Raw genomic sequence first — 21,792 nt, 5'->3', positions numbered from 1 at the left:
TTTATACACATGCACGTAGTAAAAAGCGACTACTTTAATGTTACAAACAGACAATCTAATTTTATTAATTTGCATAGATAATAAAAAAAAGGTAAATTGAATACCCTAAAAAAATTTTACTATGCCAGGAGTTTTTTTTTTATGAATGACGTAGTCGGATCATGAAAAATATAAAAGGCAACCAGCCTGTGCGAACTGTTATGAGTAGAAGTAAAGCTCGCCAAGGGATAATAAATTCTTTAACCTTGAAACGAATACACGCTGATGTATTATAAATGTAAAAGCTTTTAGAGGTTGAATGTATTTAGGATAATGAAAGAAGAAAAAATATATGTTATATATTTGTAGCTATCGTTCTGAAATATGTTGCAATATTTTTTTTATTGGAATGCAACAGGATAATGACTATTGGCAGTATAGAGTCTGCAGGGACAGATATTAAACAATAATTAATTTTAATATGTAGTAATCCGAATTTTGAAAATGCATTTTTGTTCTATATTGTCATTAGGTAAGTTATTATTTTTGAATCCATTGTGATTTTCTGATAGGGTGTACCATAACTTTGATAGGAAACGATCTATAAATTTACAGCCGTTCTTTTACACCCATAAACGATCATCCTATATAGCCGCGGTAGATATTAATCTTAGTATATCTTATCCTTTATGACTTTGTTAAGTTTTAAACTTTTATGTTTTTTTTATATTTTACATGTTACATCTTTAGGTTACGAAATAATCGTTCAAACAACTTGAAGATTACCCTCCATCTTTCATAATCACTATTAAGAACACCTTCAAATTTTGAAAACTTAAAATACATTGAGTTTACGTAAGTTTTAATGACGTAACAATTAAAATATTGGATCGCTATGTAATGGTGATATATCCTAGTAACCATCAGCTTTGATCAAAAGATCACGCAATCATTTTAACACAACATCAATCGCAATTTAAAGCATCTTATCTGAATAAACAGATAAAAAATATCCAACAACGCAATTCGACGCACGATTCGTCAGCAAAAAGTCTGATCTAGGCGCGACATGATCTATCGATCACGGTGCATTGAAGCGGGTACATCGATAATGGTTTTTTTTTTTTGACTTGAAGACCATCGTCAAGATACCGTGTAAAAAAACAAAGCTCCACACACACGCACACGCACGCACATACTCACTCATATATATATATATATATATATATATATATATATACATATATATATATATATTCTTTATTCGGAATGGTTATAACAAGCACTCTCTCGAATCGTCAATCGAAATAAAATTTCGGCATTGATTTCACTACAGGAAGCTTAGTAGCGAGATAGTTCTCGAAAGGCAGTTCTGTTGACGCCGGCAAGAAAGTCAACAGTTGCTCTTTACAAATATAGCTTTATAAAGAGTGCGCGACAATAATTAGCTTCCAGATAGAACAAAATACTTTTTTGAATAATATTATATATTATATGTATAAGCGTGTGTGTGTCTGTGTGTAGACAGGCCCTCCACTAGGTGCTCCATAGACGTAATCGAGACATTATGTCGATCTTTGAAGATCTTTTATCGACTGAATTGAATGAATGAACATATGCATATATGGTGTATGACAAATGCAATTACAATTTACTTCAAATTTCACTGACAGTATTTTACTGTCGCTGATAGAGCTAAACGCATAACTAAACTAAGCGAGTAATTACTGTGCTAATTGATTCACCTGGTGATAAGATTCAGTTCGTTTTTATAATCACATCTTCGCTTCTTTTACTTCAAAACATTTAATCGTACTACCGCGATCATAAAACGAGGTGAAATAGTCATATAAAACTACCAGCCCTTAGAAAGGTTGTTAAATTTTTCCTAGACTTGTAGAATAATTCGTTTGTCAAAAGTGGGAGTATCATTTGGTTCAGCTTAAACCATTTTGAAGAATATTTTACCTCAATCGCGTCAAGTTTCGATTGGTGTCAGAATCTCAGAATTTTTTGAATAAAAAAATGGCGTAAAAATCGACTCGTATCGTTCCGCTACCACCGTATTCGTGTGACTTGGCTCCGTGCGACTTCTCTCACTCAGCAAACTTAAAAGTCCAACGCGGAGATGTCGTTTTGACACGGTTGAGGAGATAAAAACCGAATTTAAGGTCTTGAAGGCTATGCCGGAATATTATTATTATAACTGCTTTGAAAACTGAAAAAAAGCGTTGGCAAAAGTGTTATTTATCGAACGAGAATTACATTTCATAAACAAATTCACTTTAATTTTTGATCACATTTTTTCACTAATTATAACATCTTCAAATTAGAATCGGCAGCTTGAAAATAGAGTATCCAACGTTCCGTTCCGTCAGGCTAAGGCGACGGTGCTCTTGCTCTTCGTACCGATCTTCTTGCGCTCTTACAAAGTACAGCAGTTTCGGTAGCAGGATCTCACCTGAGATATCATACGTTAGGACGGAAGATCGATTAATTACTGTGCACCTAATGTAGTGATCACTTCTAGAAAGCCTTTCGCCTCTTTTTATGTCGTTTTCTCGACGCTGAGGGTCGTGACCTCAATAGTGCAGCGATCCTCACGATGTTCCTCCATCTCCGTTGCGGTTCTCTGGGACGTGGACAACGTCAGAAACTGTTGGCAGCGATGTGGTTTTGGTCAAGCTTTGACAAGCTTTAGCAGTCTTGGTCACTTATCGTCGGCTAATCGACAACAATGCGATAATAGTTTCGTTTTTAGAAATACAATTTCATATAAGACACCGAAGCTACTCTCCTTTAATAGAAGTATAAATAACTTCCAATTCGTACAAGGAAATTAGAAGCATGTGATTATTCGGTTATGAACACACGCGCGTTTGCACACTCTCGTGTTACACACAAACGCATGTAATTTCCAGTCGACGGTCAAAAAACAAAAGCGGCGTCCAGAGTTCGGCGAACTTGGACCGGAGCGGATCTAGCTCCGCTTAACCTGTCCTTGCATAATGAACGTAGTCGAGTTCTCTTTCACGCTTGTCGACTTCTGATTTGTTTCGCTGCGAGTCGTGGGTGAAATGAATCAACTAGTGCAGTGGTTCCCAAACTTTTTCTCATAGACCACTATGATTTAGCTAGTTTCGGTGGACCTCCTGCAGCTATTGAATGTGGAATATGCAATATTTTACAAGAAACAGTACCTGAGCTACTTAAAATATTATCTGTGAACATTGAGAGCAGAAGTCAATATTCACTGTTGAGAGACAAGACAGACAATTTTACATGTACCCTCATTTACGAATTGTGAACTTATTTGTTGTAACTTATTGTAAACTATGTAGTCTCCCGTAGACTTTTGGAGGTCAACCAAGACTACTTTGGGAACTATGGAATCAACAGATAGACAAGACAATGACGTCATACTCGCGGTGCAAGGAAATGTTCACTTTATTTTTTAACTCACTCGTGTATACTGCAAGTTCTAATCAGTGGAGGTAGGATTACATCTATATGACTTGGCTTAAGCTTTATATTACATCAGCCGTTTGATTTAGTGGATGATGGTAGCTATTTTTTATAACTCTAATTTGTGTCGCTAGTTTTTTTTTACAATATTTTTTTTCGCTTAAACTAAACGCAGACAGTTGAGAGAGGGTCGCCGCTATTTGATACGGATCTTTTTTCTGCGAGTCATGACAGGGTTTTATCATTATTTACAATTTTTCTTATACAATTTTCTATTGCGAGTAAATACAGATAAAATTTATACAAACTAAAAATACAATTTTGAAGTTTTAATCAAGGACGATTGCAGCTAAAAAAACTAATAGTGAGGTGGCAATCTTATTCGCCATGAGTGAAACTTAAACAAAAAATTGTAAAGAAAACGAAAAGGCTTGGCGAAAAAATCAGATTAAAGTCACGCCTTTTAATCCAATTGGCAATGCAATGTCCTTTTTTATCGTTTATAAGCAAAGCTGTCTCGTCTAATGCTAGGCGACGACGAGGTCTACGATGCTACTAATACTTATTCACTCTTGACTTAGACTTCTAAGTTATAGTTAGATGAAAACAATAATGCTGTAAGGTTAGTGCAGGTGGAAAGGATTTCTACCGTGTACGAATGTCGTGAATCCGTACATCTTGTCCGATGAAAGAAAGGAGATGGGGGAATTATCAGGTGCAATTCCGACAGATATCTAACATAGATAAAGTAAGTAAAAGCTTCAAGAGAGGTAAATCTTTAGCTCATTTGCTGACAATTTTGTTTATTAATTTACAGTTAATAAACTATGAATGTACTCTTTTATAGCTTTTACACCTATCACCAATGACCCTGTATAGATAATATAAAGCTAACGGAAAAGTCTGATAAAATTCTTCGTAAGGATACCTCAATTAATTTGTTTGCAAATGCACGTTTTTTCGTTAATGACGTCACAGATTTTGTTTTTATTTATTTCTTAATTTAATATTCTTTATTGTACGCGCTAGGGTAGATTAAATAGTTTCATAAATATAAACCAAAAGTTTATTGGGTGTTCTTATCACACGAGGCAATTTCTTGCAGACAACTATAGTATGGAAAAGATAGAAGTATAAATAATTGGTGGTTAACATGTACAATACATACATATATCCAAACAGACGTATATATATATATATATATATATATATATGTGTGGATATATAAATATATGACATATATACTTCTAATAAATAAGGTATAATACATATTATAAATATAGTACAATAATAAATAAAAATCATGAAACTGATTTGGATCGCAATAGCCTCAGAAAGAATAAAGAAACAGAGGAAGAAAAAGAAATGAATTAATGGATAAACAATCATAGAGGTCTGGTAAATAGTTCTAAACCATTTTTTTAAATTTAGGTAGTGAGATAGCACGCCTTATATTCAGCGGTAAATCATTCCACAATCGAACGGCCTGTATGGTAAGAGATTTGGCCGTAAACAAAGAAGATTTAATGCATTTGATCGATTCTATTGGCTCCTTCATAGGTTAAAAATCAAGTTAAATAAAGAATTACTTAACTGACGGTTAATTTTGTTTTGCAATGAATACGACCGTAATGCTGGTGATGAAATTTATTGTTTCGGTGATTGTGTCACGCGCCGTCCAGTTGAAAACCACATGTCAATGACATATAGCTTTGCCTAATAGATATGGCTGTTGGAAAACATAATTCATTTCGTAAAGCGCGATTTATTTGAGAAGTTTCGTTGCGTAAAGTATCAAAATGCTTAGTGCGGGTTGAAGAGATTTCCACCATGTATACATGTCGTTATATGGACCTCCTAGGGTAAAAGCCTCCCCCAAACCTTTCTATTTTACTTTATCTTTGGCAACTTGGAACCACCCGTGACCTGCCGTAGCCACGATCTCGTCACCCCGTCTGGCATTTGGTCTGCATCTAGCTCTAGTACCGAGTGGTCCCGTCCATTTTATAATCCTTTGTGTCCACCTGTTATCAACGAACCTCGCCATGTGACCTGCCCAGCTCCACTTTCCTTTGGAGGGAATAGATAAGTGCATCTGTTATACACAGGGTGTCCATACAAATTTAATACAAAATCATCAAAGTAATATTTAAAATAACTAATTTTTAAGTCATTTTTATGGAATGAAATAAAGCTTTTTTATTATTATATATAAATGTCGTTTACGTGCGTGTCTTGCTTTCCGATGTAAGAGAGATGGAGAAATTAATTCATGTAACTCCGACGCGCACTATAAAAGAAATCTACAACCAATAAACTGGTAAATTATTATTCAATTGAAATCCTATCGTCAGTTAATACTTTAGATTTGTCTCGCACAACTATCGGATTTGAAATATTTCTTTCGTTATTGACGGCGTCTGTTGGTTTATTGTCGTTATAAAGTCTGTTATTAGCACTCGTTTTTAAGTTTCTCACGTTGCTTATATATATTTTTAAATTCAGCAGCACAAAACATTTTATTACATGTTCCATGAAGAATTTTTTTTCGTGATTCGTGCTAGAACAAAAAAATCGTGTAAAAAAAGTGTTTCGAAAACATGGTCGCCCTTAACCGACGTAAGTAACCGCGTCGCTTTTTACAAAGCTCGCCTTGATTCGGATCTTGACATTACATCATGAGTCATCTGCACGCGACCTTACTCTGCATACAAACGGGCGGGTCTAAATATACACTAGGCTTAGAGACGCGCGCGTTAACCGCTTAGGGCGTGATCACACAAAGCGTGAAATGCAGTGTGACGTTCTGATTTTGCTCACATTTATCTCGCAATATATGTAGGGGTCGCTTCTTGTAAGGGTACATGTTCGAAAATTTCAGTCGTAAAGTATTGTTTAAATAATCATCATCAATACCGTTCTGTTACGTCCACTGCTTGACACATGGCAATCGTTAGGCATCCATAGTCTTCCGATGACCTGAGCGAAGTCATCTGTCATCCTAAGCCGTGCTTGCTGGCCCGTGGTCTCCACACCAGAACCTCAACACCCAAGCGACCATCAGTTCTGTCTGTTACTTTAGTTTGTCCACGGTTCTTCTCATCACAGGCCTCTGCATGTCTTCTTGAGAGATAACATGCCAACAGGGCCAGAAGTGAGAGACCATGTTTCTATGCTATACCCATAACTGATAACACACATTGGACTATCGTCTGTTGGCACTGACAAATATTGGACGAGAAAATGTTTAGTTTCAAGCTTTATATTATTACGTAACTCACATTGGCACAACTTCCTCTCAGTAAAAGCCGGCGAAGAAGCCAATAGAGTAAGTTTAAAACAGTTACAGCTTAGTACAAGGATTACCAAAGTGGTCGATATGAAACGCTGAGCTTCGAATACGGTTTCCCAAGCGTAGACGTAACGAAAACTGATTTTAAAGGTGAACGAGATTTAAAAATAGAACTCTGTTAATTAAACGTTTTTATTACAAAAAATATTTACCTACTTAATTATTTTTACGTAATTTGTATTAATAATTATTAATTTATTGAATTGTACGTGTACAAAATCAGACGAGTTTTTACTATTGCAATGTATATGTACCAAGAATTAAAACATTCTCGGTATGTATATTTAAAAACTTTGCTGAGTTTCTTTTGCAGTTGCCAATGCTTTCCGAGATGATAGTAATGGTAGCCTGACAACAGCAGTCGATCAATTGGAGGTCCGGACCTTTCAGGTGCCTTTCAAAGTGCTAAACGCATATTAAGTCATAGCCCAAAGAAAGTTCCACTCTCGGGGACCCTTTCGTAAGTTACTCCTTGTTGCCCTCACCCAAGTTACTCAAACACCTGACGGCCGGAATTGTGGAAAATAAAGTCCGTGCTTCCAAAATAAATCCTTGACCTTAGTTACTAGAAAGGAGGTTTAGGCAGGATGCCTTCATCTTCAGCGCCCATCTAATCCGCGAGATCCGAAAAGGTCAAAGTTAACCAAACTTTATCCAAACCAGATAAGCAGCTAAAAAAGTGTTACTAGGTGATTATTGTGGTAAAACTCTGGTATCTTAACTAGGAACATCGTGTAAGGTAAGAACAATATGTTTTTATGTCATTTGTCTGGAATAGTTCACTTCTTATTTAATAGTAAGCGGTCATTGTATAAACAGTGAAAGATACATGAAAAATTCGGTCATTTTTTAAAAAGTCTGGTTTGTGTAATTGAATGTAACACAATTTAGTTGGAAAAACCCCGGCGATGACAATTCAGTACACGACATACTATACGGGGCCCTGCCTTATCAAATAAAAGTTATTTATGTATTCCACAGTATCAATGTTATAAAAATACAATGTCTAGTTTTTGATTAAAACAGAGTTTCATGCATTAACCAATAACATTACCCGTATAATTTACATAGTACTTTAATTAAAGCGATTGCCTATCGCTAAAGCCTGTTTAAAATTCGTCCGGATTATTGTCACTGACATTGGCATCCGAATCGAAACGTACGGAAATAATGTACGTGCATCGTGCTTAAGGCGGTTGAACCCGGCCCGTGGTCGTAGGGCACGCATTGGAAATTCAAATTCTATTTTTCGTAAGAACAGGAAATAAGTTTTTTTTTTCCTAATTCCTATTCGTGATACGTATAGCGAGTGAAAGGGACGAATGATTTTAGACGTTGACAATGGTAAAGAAATTTTAGGATACGTTTACACGTGGCTATTTTTTTAAGGTGCAACATTTTTTCTTTTAATACTGCGATGTTGACATGACAATTTTCACTGGTTGCTTATAGATTGTTAATAATAATAATATACTTTTCAGCTATTATTTCCATGTGATTGTCATATTTTAATCGCAGGTCAAGCAGAAATCAGGTTAAACTCACTACCGCATGGTAATCATTATTGATCGATATTGCAAAGAACGCGTCTAAACAGCTCAAGCGACATATATACAGGATGGTTGTAAATATGTGTAAAAGCGCTAAAGGGGTGAACGTATTGCTCATTTATCAACGAATAGTACAATCTATTTAAAAATCAATGGTTTCTGAGATACCAAAGATTTAATTTAATTTATAAAAAACCTTTGCTTTTTTCAGGTTTATTCAAATTTGCATTCTTAAATAACTTAAAAAACATTACAGTAAACCAGCTTACATTAAATGGTTTTGTTAATTAAAAGACATAGAAAAACTAAAGTTTTATTCAATTGTTTACATGATTTTCATAGAAGAATTATTTTTTCCCCGTGTTAACTCATTTTTACTTTTTTATATCTATATATTACGATAGACGAATAAAATACAGTCAATATTTTTTAATGAAATACGGTCGCTAAATTGCTGTATAACATATATATAAAACAATGAAATAAATAACGAATGCTTGCTTCATTAGTTTGTTTTTAATGCTACAAGTCCCATATCTGCAACAGTCTATTGTTGTCGCTTCCTGTGGTTAGTATTGTGGTATAAAATTAAGCCCTGGGTTTCCCCCAAAGGACGAAATAGTATATAACTTGACGCGACACGATTTGTTGGTTTCGGCATTCGATATTTGTGTATACCTCCCGTTTCCGTGACAACCCTTATGCAACCTTTTTGATACAGTTGCAATCTTTAGCAGTGATCAGCAATTGGGTTTGTAATGATGCTAAAATGTTTAGATAAATGTAGCCTTGATATTTGGATCTCTTTTTAATCTTACTTTTGAAAGAATGTACTGCAGAATCTTTTGACTAGCTTGCCCGGCATTGTTTTTAACCATGTATTGTAGAATTTAGTAATACAGTTATACATTATATATATATATATAAAACTGATTCCAATCACAGAGAGAAAATTTAAATTTATGAGAGAATGAACTAAGTTAAATTTGTGAGAAGGACAACGCAGTGAAAGATTTATTTGACTATCGTTAATTTCTACCATAGTTTGATCTTCGCTGACGAGACTTCCCAATGACATCTAGTTTATTTTTCTACTTATCCCTAGTTCCGTTATTATATATCTTTTTAAACTATACGTCGAGTAACCTATTCATGTGTTTCTACCTAAAATAAATTGAAAAACAAAAAAACCGTGTTTTTAACCGTTTGTAGAATTTAGTAATAGAGTTATACATTATATATATATATATATATATATATATATATATATATATATATATATATATATATGTATATAATTATATATATAATGTATAACTTATTTAACTTATACATAACTTTTAGCTGCTTTTATCTATAAGCGAAATTGTCAAACTCTGTCTTGACACGCAGCTGGGAGAAGAAAGATCCATATCAAATAGCGGAAATCTATCTTTCAACTGTCCGCGCTTAGTAAGAAATAATGTAGAAAAATACCTAGAGATGTAAATTAGAATAATTAAAAAAATAGTTTAAAGCCCATTATGCACGTACGAGTGGTAAATAACCCAATCCGGGACAACGGACCCAAATAGCAAGTGTATGGAAGTGCCATCGACTGAACGGATCGCTCTCGTATAGAGCAGCCACTTGATGATACCGCTGGATGCTGGGTGAATTGGTTTTTGTCGTTGTTTTTTTATGATGTAGTGGCAAATGAGGAAAAACTAGAGAGTGTAATACTAAAGTTGAGTTTATTTGTAAAACCGAAGCCCGAAGTGTTTGGATCTCTCAAAACATTATTCTTTTAGTGGAATATCAGATTTGTGTTTCATTATAAGAAGAGTAATTATCAAAAAAATGCTTTGATATTTTAAACAGACACTCAAATTTTATTTATTTACTAGCTGATCCCGCAAACGTTGTTTTGCAAAAAAAATTAAAGTTTTTAATTAACAAATAAAAAATAAGGGTTAATCGTAGAGGGGTGAAAATTTAGGGTTGTATGTATTTTGGTATGCTGTATCATAATAAAATAAAAACCAAAAAATTCGTTTAAAAAATAATAAATAAAAATTAGGGGTGGACCACCCTTATCACTTAGGAGTATGGAAAATAGATAGTAGCCGATTCTCAGACCTACTGAATACGCATGTAAAATTTGGTAAAAATATTTATTTTTCGCATATAAAATTTGATCGAAATATTTGGTAATAAATATTTCGATCAACTAAAATATCTCTAATACTATTATACGATTTATTTGATTATTTACTTTTATTATTAGATTTAAAACTAAGATAAAAAGTAATAAATAATCTAATGATAATAATAGTGAACTTCTAACATGTTTCTATCGCAGATTCACTTCCAGTTTCTACTTACTCTTCTATTATAAAGTGGTAACTTGCATTTTCTAGATTGTTAAAGTGTGCTGTGTCCAGGTGGGGTCTGGACGGTGCAGTTCGCCAGGTACGGGGCCCCTGTCTCCGGCGGAGGGTCCGCGCTGGCCCCACGCGCACCACGCACATCCGCTGCACCACGCACTTCTGTCATCGAGCGTGAAGCGTGGAAAAGAGATGTGAGTGTTCTAAATACAAATACATTTTTCATTTTAACGACCTTTTTTTCGAGAAAGATCTATCAATCAATTTTAAAAATATTTATCTTGAGAAATGTCTTGAACATACTAAGAGATATATTCACCGCGTCGGTATTTTTTATAGATTTGTGAGTTTACGCGTGAGACACTTTATGAAGCTTAAAAGCGGGTACAGAATGTTTATTTGTAACAATTGATAGTACACTTCATGGAGCTTAAAAGCGGGTACAGAAAGTTTATTTGTAACTATTGATAGTACACTTCATGGAGCTTAAAAGCGGGTACAGAAAGTTTATTTGTAACTATTGATAGTACACTTGATGGAGCTTAAAAGCGGGTACAGAAAGTTTATTTGTAACTATTGATAGTACACTTCATGGAGCTTAAAAGCGGGTACAGAAAGTTTATTTGTAACTATTGATAGTACACTTGATGGAGCTTAAAAGCGGGTACAGAAAGTTTATTTGTAACTATTGATAGTACACTTGATGGAGCTTAAAAGCGGGTACAGAAAGTTTATTTGTAACTATTGATAGTACACTTGATGGAGCTTAAAAGCGGGTACAGAAAGTTTATTTGTAACTATTGATAGTACACTTTATGGAGCTTAAAAGCGGGTACAGAAAGTTTATTTGTAACTATTGATAGTACACTTGATGGAGCTTAAAAGCGGGTACAGAAAGTTTATTTGTAACTATTGATAGTACACTTCATGTAGCTTAAAAGCGGGTACAGAAAGTTTATTTGTAACTATTGATAGTACACTTGATGGAGCTTAAAAGCGGGTACAGAAAGTTTATTTGTAACTATTGATAGTACACTTCATGTAGCTTAAAAGCGGGTACAGAAAGTTTATTTGTAACTATTGATAGTACACTTCATGTAGCTTAAAAGCGGGTACAGAAAGTTTATTTGTAACTATTGATAGTACACTTGATGGAGCTTAAAAGCGGGTACAGAAAGTTTATTTGTAACTATTGATAGTACACTTGATGGAGCTTAAAAGCGGGTACAGAAAGTTTATTTGTAACTATTGATAGTACACTTGATGGAGCTTAAAAGCGGGTACAGAAAGTTTATTTGTAACTATTGATAGTACACTTGATGGAGCTTAAAAGCGGGTACAGAAAGTTTATTTGTAACTATTGATAGTACACTTCATGTAGCTTAAAAGCGGGTACAGAAAGTTTATTTGTAACTATTGATAGTACACTTCATGGAGCTTAAAAGCGGGTACAGAAAGTTTATTTGTAACTATTGATAGTACACTTCATGGAGCTTAAAAGCGGGTACAGAAAGTTTATTTGTAACTATTGATAGTACACTTCATGGAGCTTAAAAGCGGGTACAGAAAGTTTATTTGTAACTATTGATAGTAAGAATTTTGTCGAGACAATTCCGAAATTTTACCTTACGTTAAGATATATAGTTAGCTCTTGTTGAATAATGTGAGTTGCAGATATGATAGTATAACACGATATTCCACGTAACGATCGATTTATCTCACCGCCCACACGATGCACTTCCATCGTTCCAGCGCACTGTCGCGCGGCGTTATATCTCCTGACTAATGGTACGCGCCGTGCGCTAAACCCACTCGAGTCCGCCCACGCAACACTAACACCGGAACTCTGATCCACTCGAATAAATAGATAAAAATGTTCCGACATAAATAGCTAAATATAACGCGGTTATTTTGAAAACATATTTCGTTTTATTTGGATGCTGCTAACACATCCCAGGTTTCGCCCAAAAATCGTTACGATGACTATGTTATCCAGTGATTCCCAAAGTGTTCTATATCGACCCCTAGGGGTCTATGACAACCTGCAAGGGGTCTACGTCAGCGAAAAAAAATTTGGGGGTCCATGAAATGAAAATGGGGGTCCACGATAGTGGATCTCAACACATACACTGATAGTACCCATTTACTTACATCACACTATCTTATAATATCAAAACATTTATATTATTTATAAGAGTACCTATGAAGTAAAAGATTTATTGCTTATGTTATTTTATTTATAGTTTATTTTATGTTTATTTAATGTTACGTATATTTTACATAACACATACAAAATTTTATTTTGAGTAGTTTTAATTTAAATTCAATTAATAAATGTATATGTATATACATGTGTTTTTACTTTAAGTTTTTAACACTAAACTTCACTACAGTTAGAAATTTACAGGAAATCAATATCAGGTAAGTAGGGGGTCTACCCAACACGGAAAAACATGGCAAGGGGTCTACGACACAAAAAAGTTTGGGGAACTCAGACGTTATCAATCCCCACACTGGGGAACTTCCTAATGCACGAGCGATGTGCCCAACACACTGCTACTTCATACGAGCAATTCTTCGAACTACGGCGTCATAAAAAGAACAAATAACTAGTCATAAATGCATCGGTTTAGTTTGTAGAAATTAATGATAAATCGATAAAAACGAAACAATAGATAATATGCATTTCTTAGTCGTATTGAGCATTACTGTATTAAATAAATACATAAAATATATATAGTGAAACAAAAATTTTAATATCTGAAACTGGTATTGTAGATTTCTATAGGCTTTTTACGAAATTGTCTGTGAGTGAAGTCTTGTAACACATTAGGCGTTCACGTATAAACAGTAATATAGTAAATATGACGCTTTTAAAACGAGTCTAAAGTTTTCCGAAGTGGCGGTAATATAAGCTCTAGAAGTTCTAATAATCCTTTAATAGAAAGCTGTTGTGACGAAGTAAAGTCCTCTTGGGCAATTTACGTGACAGGTCAAGTGAAGGTCCGTATAGGTGTCCTTTCGCCTGGTCACTTCTTGAAGGGATCGTGTATATGACTAGGGACATTCCCGTCCACCTTGCATGGTCCTACCCGCCTTCCAGCATACGGACCGAATCTGGGGAGACGCATCCCGTACTTGCGTTACAGGCTCTTTCTGAGGCGCTGCTTAAAGCTTACAAATCTTTTTTCCGTTCCTTCTCTTATAAATATCTCTCTATTGGGGCGTTTTAACACTAAGCACTTCTTCGTGTATATGACTAGTGAAACAGTTGTACCGCGCCTTAAGAAAGCTTGGTGAGGTGGGGGGTTTAGGAAAAAGAGCATGAGCGTCGTCGTAGTGACGGCAGGAGTTCCTAACATAAGATGCATTATTTATGAATACAGATGCCTAGTCCTATAAAAGAGTTATACATCCTAAGGGTTCTGTGACCTGATCTTGATATAGCTGTTTTAGTTTTGAATTATCAACTGACAAATAGCCTTTGTCAATTACGAAAAAAGCATGGTAATATCACTACCTTTATTACATTTATCTATATTCAATTTGTCATAGTCCTGGGGCCGCGTTGTCCGTATTGCCAAAACTTTGTGTTTCACTCAATTGTCAGCGTCTTGTATTATTTAAAGAAGAATTTCATTTTCGTGTCATTTTTGTATTTAAAAACTTGTGATATATAATTTTATTTACAATTATATAATCAGTGCTTTATTTTCATGCATACATATAGAAATAAGGACATGTAAGTATATTAAATATATCTGTTATAGTTGTAAAGAGTTTTATTGGTTTTGCGATACAAAGGAGCAAGTTTATGAAATAATTTTATTATACTAATAGGTGTATAGACGATAGCGTTCCTCAACTTTTTATATGCCGCGATTCATCTCTCTAAAATTCTCACGCCTCTTTGTAACATATATATGTTTATATTAAAGCTGAAGAATTAAACTCGTGTCAAGTCCAATTTCGAATTGCTCCTTCATAATCAAATTGCATATCTGTGGGGCACGGTGAAAACGTTAGGAAACTCTAGTCTGGACTCTAGACGAACGAGGCCTTCTAATAATAGTTGACAGAATGTGGAATAATTCGCCTAAATTTAGATCACAATCATTATTAATTCGGAACTCATAAGTTAGCTTAAAGTCACGATTTTCTAGTCTTTTCCATGACTCGTTAAGGCCATACGACGTACGCTGCTGATCATATAGGTCGATTTGGAAGCGACCTGCATCTAGCGTCTTCAAACAACCTTAAAAATGTCATCTGTTCGTCTTGTGAGTGCATGTTTTGAGCTGTTATTGCCTGTCCTCGGTCACTTCGAACTTAAGGACCTTCCTCCACTCTCGGATTTAAGATCTACATTTCCACTGTTGCTTATACTTGGGAATCCGTTGAGCTATGTTTGGGAATGTTGGATAGTTTTGTTTGTCTTTGGATCATTTCCTCATTCATTCATTCATATACGATGGAAGAGGAATCTCGACATTTAGCATTTTCCATTTCCACCAACATCCGTAACTTCGGATACCATTTTAATATTCCTACTGATAGTTACGAGCTCCAAGAACACAACATCTGCTTCGTTTCGAATCTTTCTTGGTCCAGAGTGGCGGAGTTATGAATAATGTATTGCGGGCGGCCCAAGGGCGCGAGATTGAACCGTCGCGTTCAATGTCACTACACCGTGTTTTTGTTGCTTGCGTACTAGCAAAGCGATTTCTTTCATAATGTAGATTAATGTGTCACCTTTCACGCATGGAAGAGTTATCTCTGGTTAAATTATGTTGGGAGTAAAAATAATATGATCTCCTATTGATATAAAGTAAGTTTTATTTGGATCTCGTCTTTGTCATTATTGTTTCATCCTAAAGTCGCATTTATAATTGCCACGCTTAGTCAACTGGTTGGCGATCGAAGTGTGATGTTATGGTACGTAGAGAACGCTGCTGCCCATCCTCTAGAAACTTGTTGGGGAACTGTGGTAATCCTATATAATTTGCACAAAATGTGAGTTAAGATAGTTTCTTGGAATCTAACCCGCGACCTGCGATCGTAAGTCTCAGTCGTCTCAAAGCATAACTTTTAAAACTAGACATTTCTAGGATGTCGTTAAAATAAACAAAGACCAATGATTTCAAGAAAATAATCATAATAATTAGTTGAATTCAACTTAGTTTTGAATAGCTCATGATTTAAGTTATTAAATAGTTTAAGAGACATAACACTGTAACATACAAAAAAGTGAGCAACAGAAATGAAATTTCCTCTACCACCAAATTTTACAATTATTTATGAAACGACTAACTGTTCACCGACCGCTTTGCGAAACAAAAGTCCCTTTAACACCACTTACGGGTGGATCGGAACTTAAAATCGTTCTTACTTGACCATTACTCGGCGAAAGGAAATTTTTAAAGTCCAAGTGAAATGCCTATAACCTTATCGTAATGATGTACATGGTGGAAATTTCTTGTATACACGTATATATTGATAATTTTGAGTGTTTTAGTAACGAAAATGGACTGCATCCATATCGCATCGATTCATTGTTTTTGTTAGAAATTGTGCATATCTGACTATATCAGGATGGATAACGACGCGTGTCTAGATAAAGACAACGGCTGCGTCAGGTTTTTAAACTAAAAATAAAAATTGCTTTATCTTTCGATGGAAAATACAATTTCGATGAATTATTTGCGTAATACAAGTTTACAGGTAGAAAGATTATTGGAATTCTTGAAAGGTTCGTTTCTTGCAGCATTACGAGGTGTAGAGAATTGTTTTAATTTCAAATGACACTGTTTTTCCGACATGACATAAATGTTCCCAGACTTTTTCTCACTTTGCTTCATTTCTACTTATCATATCCAGAACTCGACATTAATGTGAAGATTTTTTAAAATCGTACCCCTATTTGGTTTTGGACAGATCTTTACATTTTTAATATGCACATTTTTTCACAGAATTTTTTTTTATTTATTACATTATTTGTAGTTTTTTTATATTTTATTATTCTCTTCGTATTTTGTTTAGAATTCTCATTTTACTTTAATTTTCATTTCTTTTTGTTTTCACCTGCTTACCCGACCTGTTTTATTTTTGGTACTGTTTCTTTTGATCACGTCTTCAACTATGACCGTGCAGTATTTGAGAAACGCAGCCTTACCTTTATCGTCAATTATCAGTGAGGCGATACTGTCCTCGCTAATCTTTTTTCCTAGCAGGAGCTTGGAATCGCATTGGAGTCGTTTTAATGCTGGACAGTTGGCTACCAGGTGCACCACGGTCTGGTTCACCCCCGGCTCACAGAAGCACGAGGGAATCTCCTTGAGTTTAAACCTGTGAAGGTACTCCGAGAATCCCCCGTGCTCCGTGAACATCTGGACCAGATGTGAAGACTATATTCACTACTGAATATGGAATTTTTAATTTAACACTCGTTGAGTTTTTTAAAATATTATCTGTCTGATTTGTCAGGTAAAGTCAAGCAAATATTTTAGTTCTTCACTATCGAAAGTTTTATTCCTACTTAAGAATTGTGAACACCTATGGTTTTTTTACGTCTAGTCATCCGTGAACCTCTGGAGTTTCACCTGGACCTCTTTGTGAAGTAAGACAAGTATAATTCCTCTTCTCTTTCGTGCACTCTTGTCGAGGTCGTGGTGATGTCCCTGCCGGTTCCTGTGTCGTCGCTGCTCTTGCTATGCATCGTCATGTAGCTTGTTGTTTGGCGGAGTGAGAGCATACATTTAACGACTTATAATATTTATTAAATTCTTACAAAATGTAAAAAGAAAATATCGTCGGTGGTTTCATTTCTCCAAAAAGTATGAAATCCATTCAACAACAATAATCTTTAGCAATCCTGTACAAATAGATGTGTTGTGAACACAGTAGTAGAGCTATGCGTTTATATTTATTTATTCAATCATATTATACACATGTTTTAGATCATTAACAGTGACCTATGACGTCACGAGAAGAATGCCAGATGAGCGCAATTTGATACAAAATAGATTTGGATTGAACTGTTAAAAAAATCTTTAATGTTATCTATACAAATAAATAAAGTTGCAGTGTCTGTTTATAATATTAAAATAATAGCTTTTTACTACATGCATATGTTTTAAAATTTTTGTGTTTGTTTGTTCTGCTTAATCTCTAAATGATGGTTGATATTGGTAGGTAGCTGATTTAATAAGGAGTAACAAAGGCTATTTTTATTTTAGAAAAACTTTAAACGGAAAATAAAATAAACAGACAAAGTCGCCGGCACGGCCAATAAAGATAGTAGAAATATAAACCAAAATTGTATTATTATTGAACAAAAATTAGGTTTGTAGTTTTGAACAATAAAGCATGAATGACGAAAGAAAATACGAACGAAGGCAATTATCGGAGGGATCTTCGATAATTGCCTTAAAGACAAGTCCACTTTATTGGTGGTAAAGGAAAAATAAAATAACTGCATTTTTTGTTTAAAAACTCTTGTAAAATGTTTCAATGCATATTATACAATCGCTTACTAAATGCGAGCTTTGTAATTTTAGTTTTTATTGTAATTTGTTTTTATATCAATATCGTGACGGTATTGATCAAGACTGTCTAGCCAGTTATACATGCTAAGTCATAAAAAAGTTTTTTTTTATTAAAAAATGAGTGAGGCCGATTGAGTGCATTTTTTGTAGTTTTGAGCCGCCTAAAATAAGTCGTGGAATTTACGCAGTATTGTTATTGCCACGAAGCGAAATAAAATGATTTCTCTTCTGTCTAAATATTTTAGTTGAATGTAATTTTATCATCATTATTTCGGCCGTAGTACTATTGCACATAAGCAATATTATGGGGGGGGGGGGGAGGCATATGTTGATCTAACTAAACATATGCTCTGTTTCGTTAGTTAAGTGCTCGGTAAGCTCTCATGTTCTAGCCGCTTATTGCTCTTCAGGGCCGCATCCTTGGCTCTTGGATCCGCTCTCTTATAACCCTCTATCTCCACTTGCGTTTTAACCGATTAAAATTTTATACTATATCTATCTCCCTCGCCTTAATAGTACTTTCTTTTACTCTCAACGCTGTGAGATAGAGGGTATCCTATCTTGGTGTTCCATCTGCGTGTTATGTGACCTTCTTCTTTTCAGCCGATAGACTACCAGGCATATGCCTTCCTTAAAGATCGCCACTATGACCAGTATGGCGCTGCGTACATCTAGCGATCTACTGCGACCATCAATGTCGTTGATCCACCTAGTAAGGGGCCTACCCATATCGCCTCTACCGGCACGTGGTCACCTCTACCGGCTCGTGGTCGCCTCTACCGGCTCGTGGTCGCCTCTACCGGCTCGTGGTCGCCTCTACCGGCTCGTGGTCGCCTCTACCGGCTCGTGGTCGCCTCTACCGGCTCGTGGTCGCCTCTACAGGCTCGTGGTCGCCTCTACCGGCTCGTGGTCGCCTCTACAGGCTCGTGGTCGCCTCTACAGGCTCGAGGTCGCCTCTACAGGCTCGTGGTCGCCTCTACCGGCTCGTGGTCGCCTCTACCGGCTCGTGGTCGCCTCTACCGGCTCGTGGTCGCCTCTACAGGCTCGTGGTCGCCTCTACCGGCTCGTGGTCGCCTCTACAGGCTCGTGGTCGCCTCTACAGGCTCGAGGTCGCCTCTACAGGCTCGTGGTCGCCTCTACCGGCTCGTGGTCGCCTCTACCGGCATGTGGTCGCCACTAGAGTACCTTTCGACCCCAATGGCTCGCGGTTGCATAAGTAATATAATCTCTTATTGCCAATTTAACTGCTTCTTAAATTGTTGTACTCAAAATTTACAAATCTCGTCCCACAAAATGACTCACGTTCGCTCCCAGCCTAAGATAACCCGACCGATTACAAAACATCATTTTTTTTTGTAACAATATGTATTCGACTGCACGCGCAGTCAATTTGTGTTATTATACTGTTTGTTTTTGTTGTTTGATTGTCTAATCAGGAAAGTTTAGGTCACGATTATATTATTTGTGCAAATAGCACATATTGTATGTTAGTGTATTTAAAAGTAACCCGCTATAGATAGTCAAACGTAAACGTTGTGCGTTTGTCTTCGTAATTTTTTAAAATTCAAGTCTCTCAAGCAGGTCGTTTAAAACCGCTGCTATTGGAAATCTATGGTAGTAGTCTTATGTAAAGAGCAGTGGTAGCTTAGCGGTATAGGATTGAGATGCGATAGTTACCCGCAGGTTCAAATTCAGGGATACAGCCTTATATATTATATACTTCACACTTTGTGCATTAATTATAAAGTACGCAGAACCTTATAAACAAGTTTCCAGAGTCCAACAGTGTTCTTTTTTATGGCCCCCGCTATTGGAGTCCTCTCGTACCCCAAACTTGGTGTGGATTAGGGACTTTTGTTATATTTTTGATAATTTTTTCACTAATAATTTTATTTTCATTTCAGTTCTCTTCTTTCATGCATCGTATGTTCTTACATTCTTTTACTTTCTTTCCACATTTTGTCTGTCTTTCCCTTTCATTCTATTTCCCTCTTTTCCGTCGCCTTCTATTCATCACCTCATTCCTCAAGTTTACAATTGCTTTATTTTTGTTTTACAATTCTGTTTATTTCATGTACTTATTTCTATTTTTACATTGATTTTATTTCTTTTGACAGTTTCAACTTTTAGGTTTTGTTCTTATTTATTACTTGCGTTATAATCTTTTTACATAACCTGAGTAATTCAGGTTGCATCTGCTCTTTTTCTACTAATGAGGCCAGGGCATACGCAGCCAAACTGAAGTCCTCCGAATGCGGGACATCTGGCTATAAGGTGGGCCACGGCCTGGTATACACCCGAACAGTGTCCTCTGTGTACCATAATACCACACTTCAATCGCCAACCCTCTGACCAAGCGTGGCGATTATGGTATTAACCCCATAGATATCTTTGAGGGAGGTCTATAGAACGACGAGACTTATATACACCAGTGGATGTCGTAAAGCTGCAATGACAATGATGTCGATGTCTCGGAAGGAAAGGCCCATCTTCCCCTGTCAATGTTAAACACGGTTCTGGTTTTTCTTTTATCCCTCCCCATGGGTTAGTAGAAGAACTTTCCCCGACAATGGCATCTAATCGAGCAGAGGTTCAGTCTTTCGGATATTCTTAAATCGGTAAATGAAGTCATTCTCTTAGGGATCTTTGCGTCTAGTTATTACGTATTAGTAAAGTTAGTGGTCTGGACTACCAAGTGTTCTACAGCCTTCCATTCCAGTCCATTCTACTTGATACATGTTAAAGGTGTGAAAGCTATAACGGGAGTAGTTTATTTAATGGAATCAGGCGTTACCTCGCGAAAGTCCATTCTATGTAAGAAAAGGACCAATATTTAGCCACTTCCGCACATTATTATCAACATATGCGGAAGTGGCTAAATATTGGTCCTTTTCTTACTTAGGGGGTAGTTTAAGCTTATTTATCAGAAAATGCTTTAAACCATATGCATCTATACTCAATTATTGTTTTTAAATATTTCTTCGATATCTGTTTTACAATCCCTTTTAAAATTCTTATTAATTGTTCTATCAATATGCTTGGTGACACTTGGTATAAATCATATTATTAATGGTTTTACTTGATAATATATGCTGGTTTGTTTCTTTCATAGAGATGGGAGGAGATGGTCAGTGGCTTCTCTACCATCATCGGGTTACGGGACGACGCCGGGCAGTTCCAGTCTGTCAGTAAGTATCTATTCTGTTTGATTTCTATAACTACAACTAACTTCTTGTGCAGTTTCTGTTCTCCAACATGGAAGCGTCCAGTGGGTTTTTGTACAGTAAGTAAACACTGATGGTGCTACCACATGAAATGAAATTAATTTGGGCTATTAATTTTTTCGCATTGTCAAACCTATGGTCAGTTTGATTCTGGATAAGTTCCAGCCTAGGAAAAGAGAGGTGTACCTTCAATCGTTATGTCTGTGATCATTTTCAACATAGCTTGTACACCTATCCCCCGATTTACACGGTACTCGTTTTACACGTTTTCGCTTTTACACGGTTTTCAGAAGTTATTTTTTTATTTTAATA

General features: G+C 35.8%; 1 protein-coding gene across 1 annotated transcript in view; it reads left to right on the top strand.

Moving 5' to 3' along the window:
- dop (microtubule-associated serine/threonine (MAST) protein kinase dop) overlaps positions 1-21,792 on the top strand; it is a 132,843-nt gene that overhangs the window by 69,024 nt on the left and 42,027 nt on the right. The window contains exons 4-5 of the mRNA XM_068768613.1: positions 10,770-10,906; positions 21,369-21,444. Of these exons, the coding sequence (XP_068624714.1) occupies positions 10,770-10,906; positions 21,369-21,444 (213 nt within the window). The remainder of the gene's footprint in view (positions 1-10,769; positions 10,907-21,368; positions 21,445-21,792) is intronic.

The sequence above is a fragment of the Battus philenor genome, unplaced genomic scaffold, assembly GCF_028537555.1.
Source record: "Battus philenor isolate CCGP_79_NKW_IND1 unplaced genomic scaffold, ilBatPhil1.0.hap1 SCAF_26, whole genome shotgun sequence".
Taxonomy (NCBI): Eukaryota; Metazoa; Arthropoda; class Insecta; order Lepidoptera; family Papilionidae; genus Battus; species Battus philenor.
The sequence above is the reverse complement of the archived record's forward strand: the minus strand, read 5'-3'. Positions and strand labels throughout refer to the sequence as shown.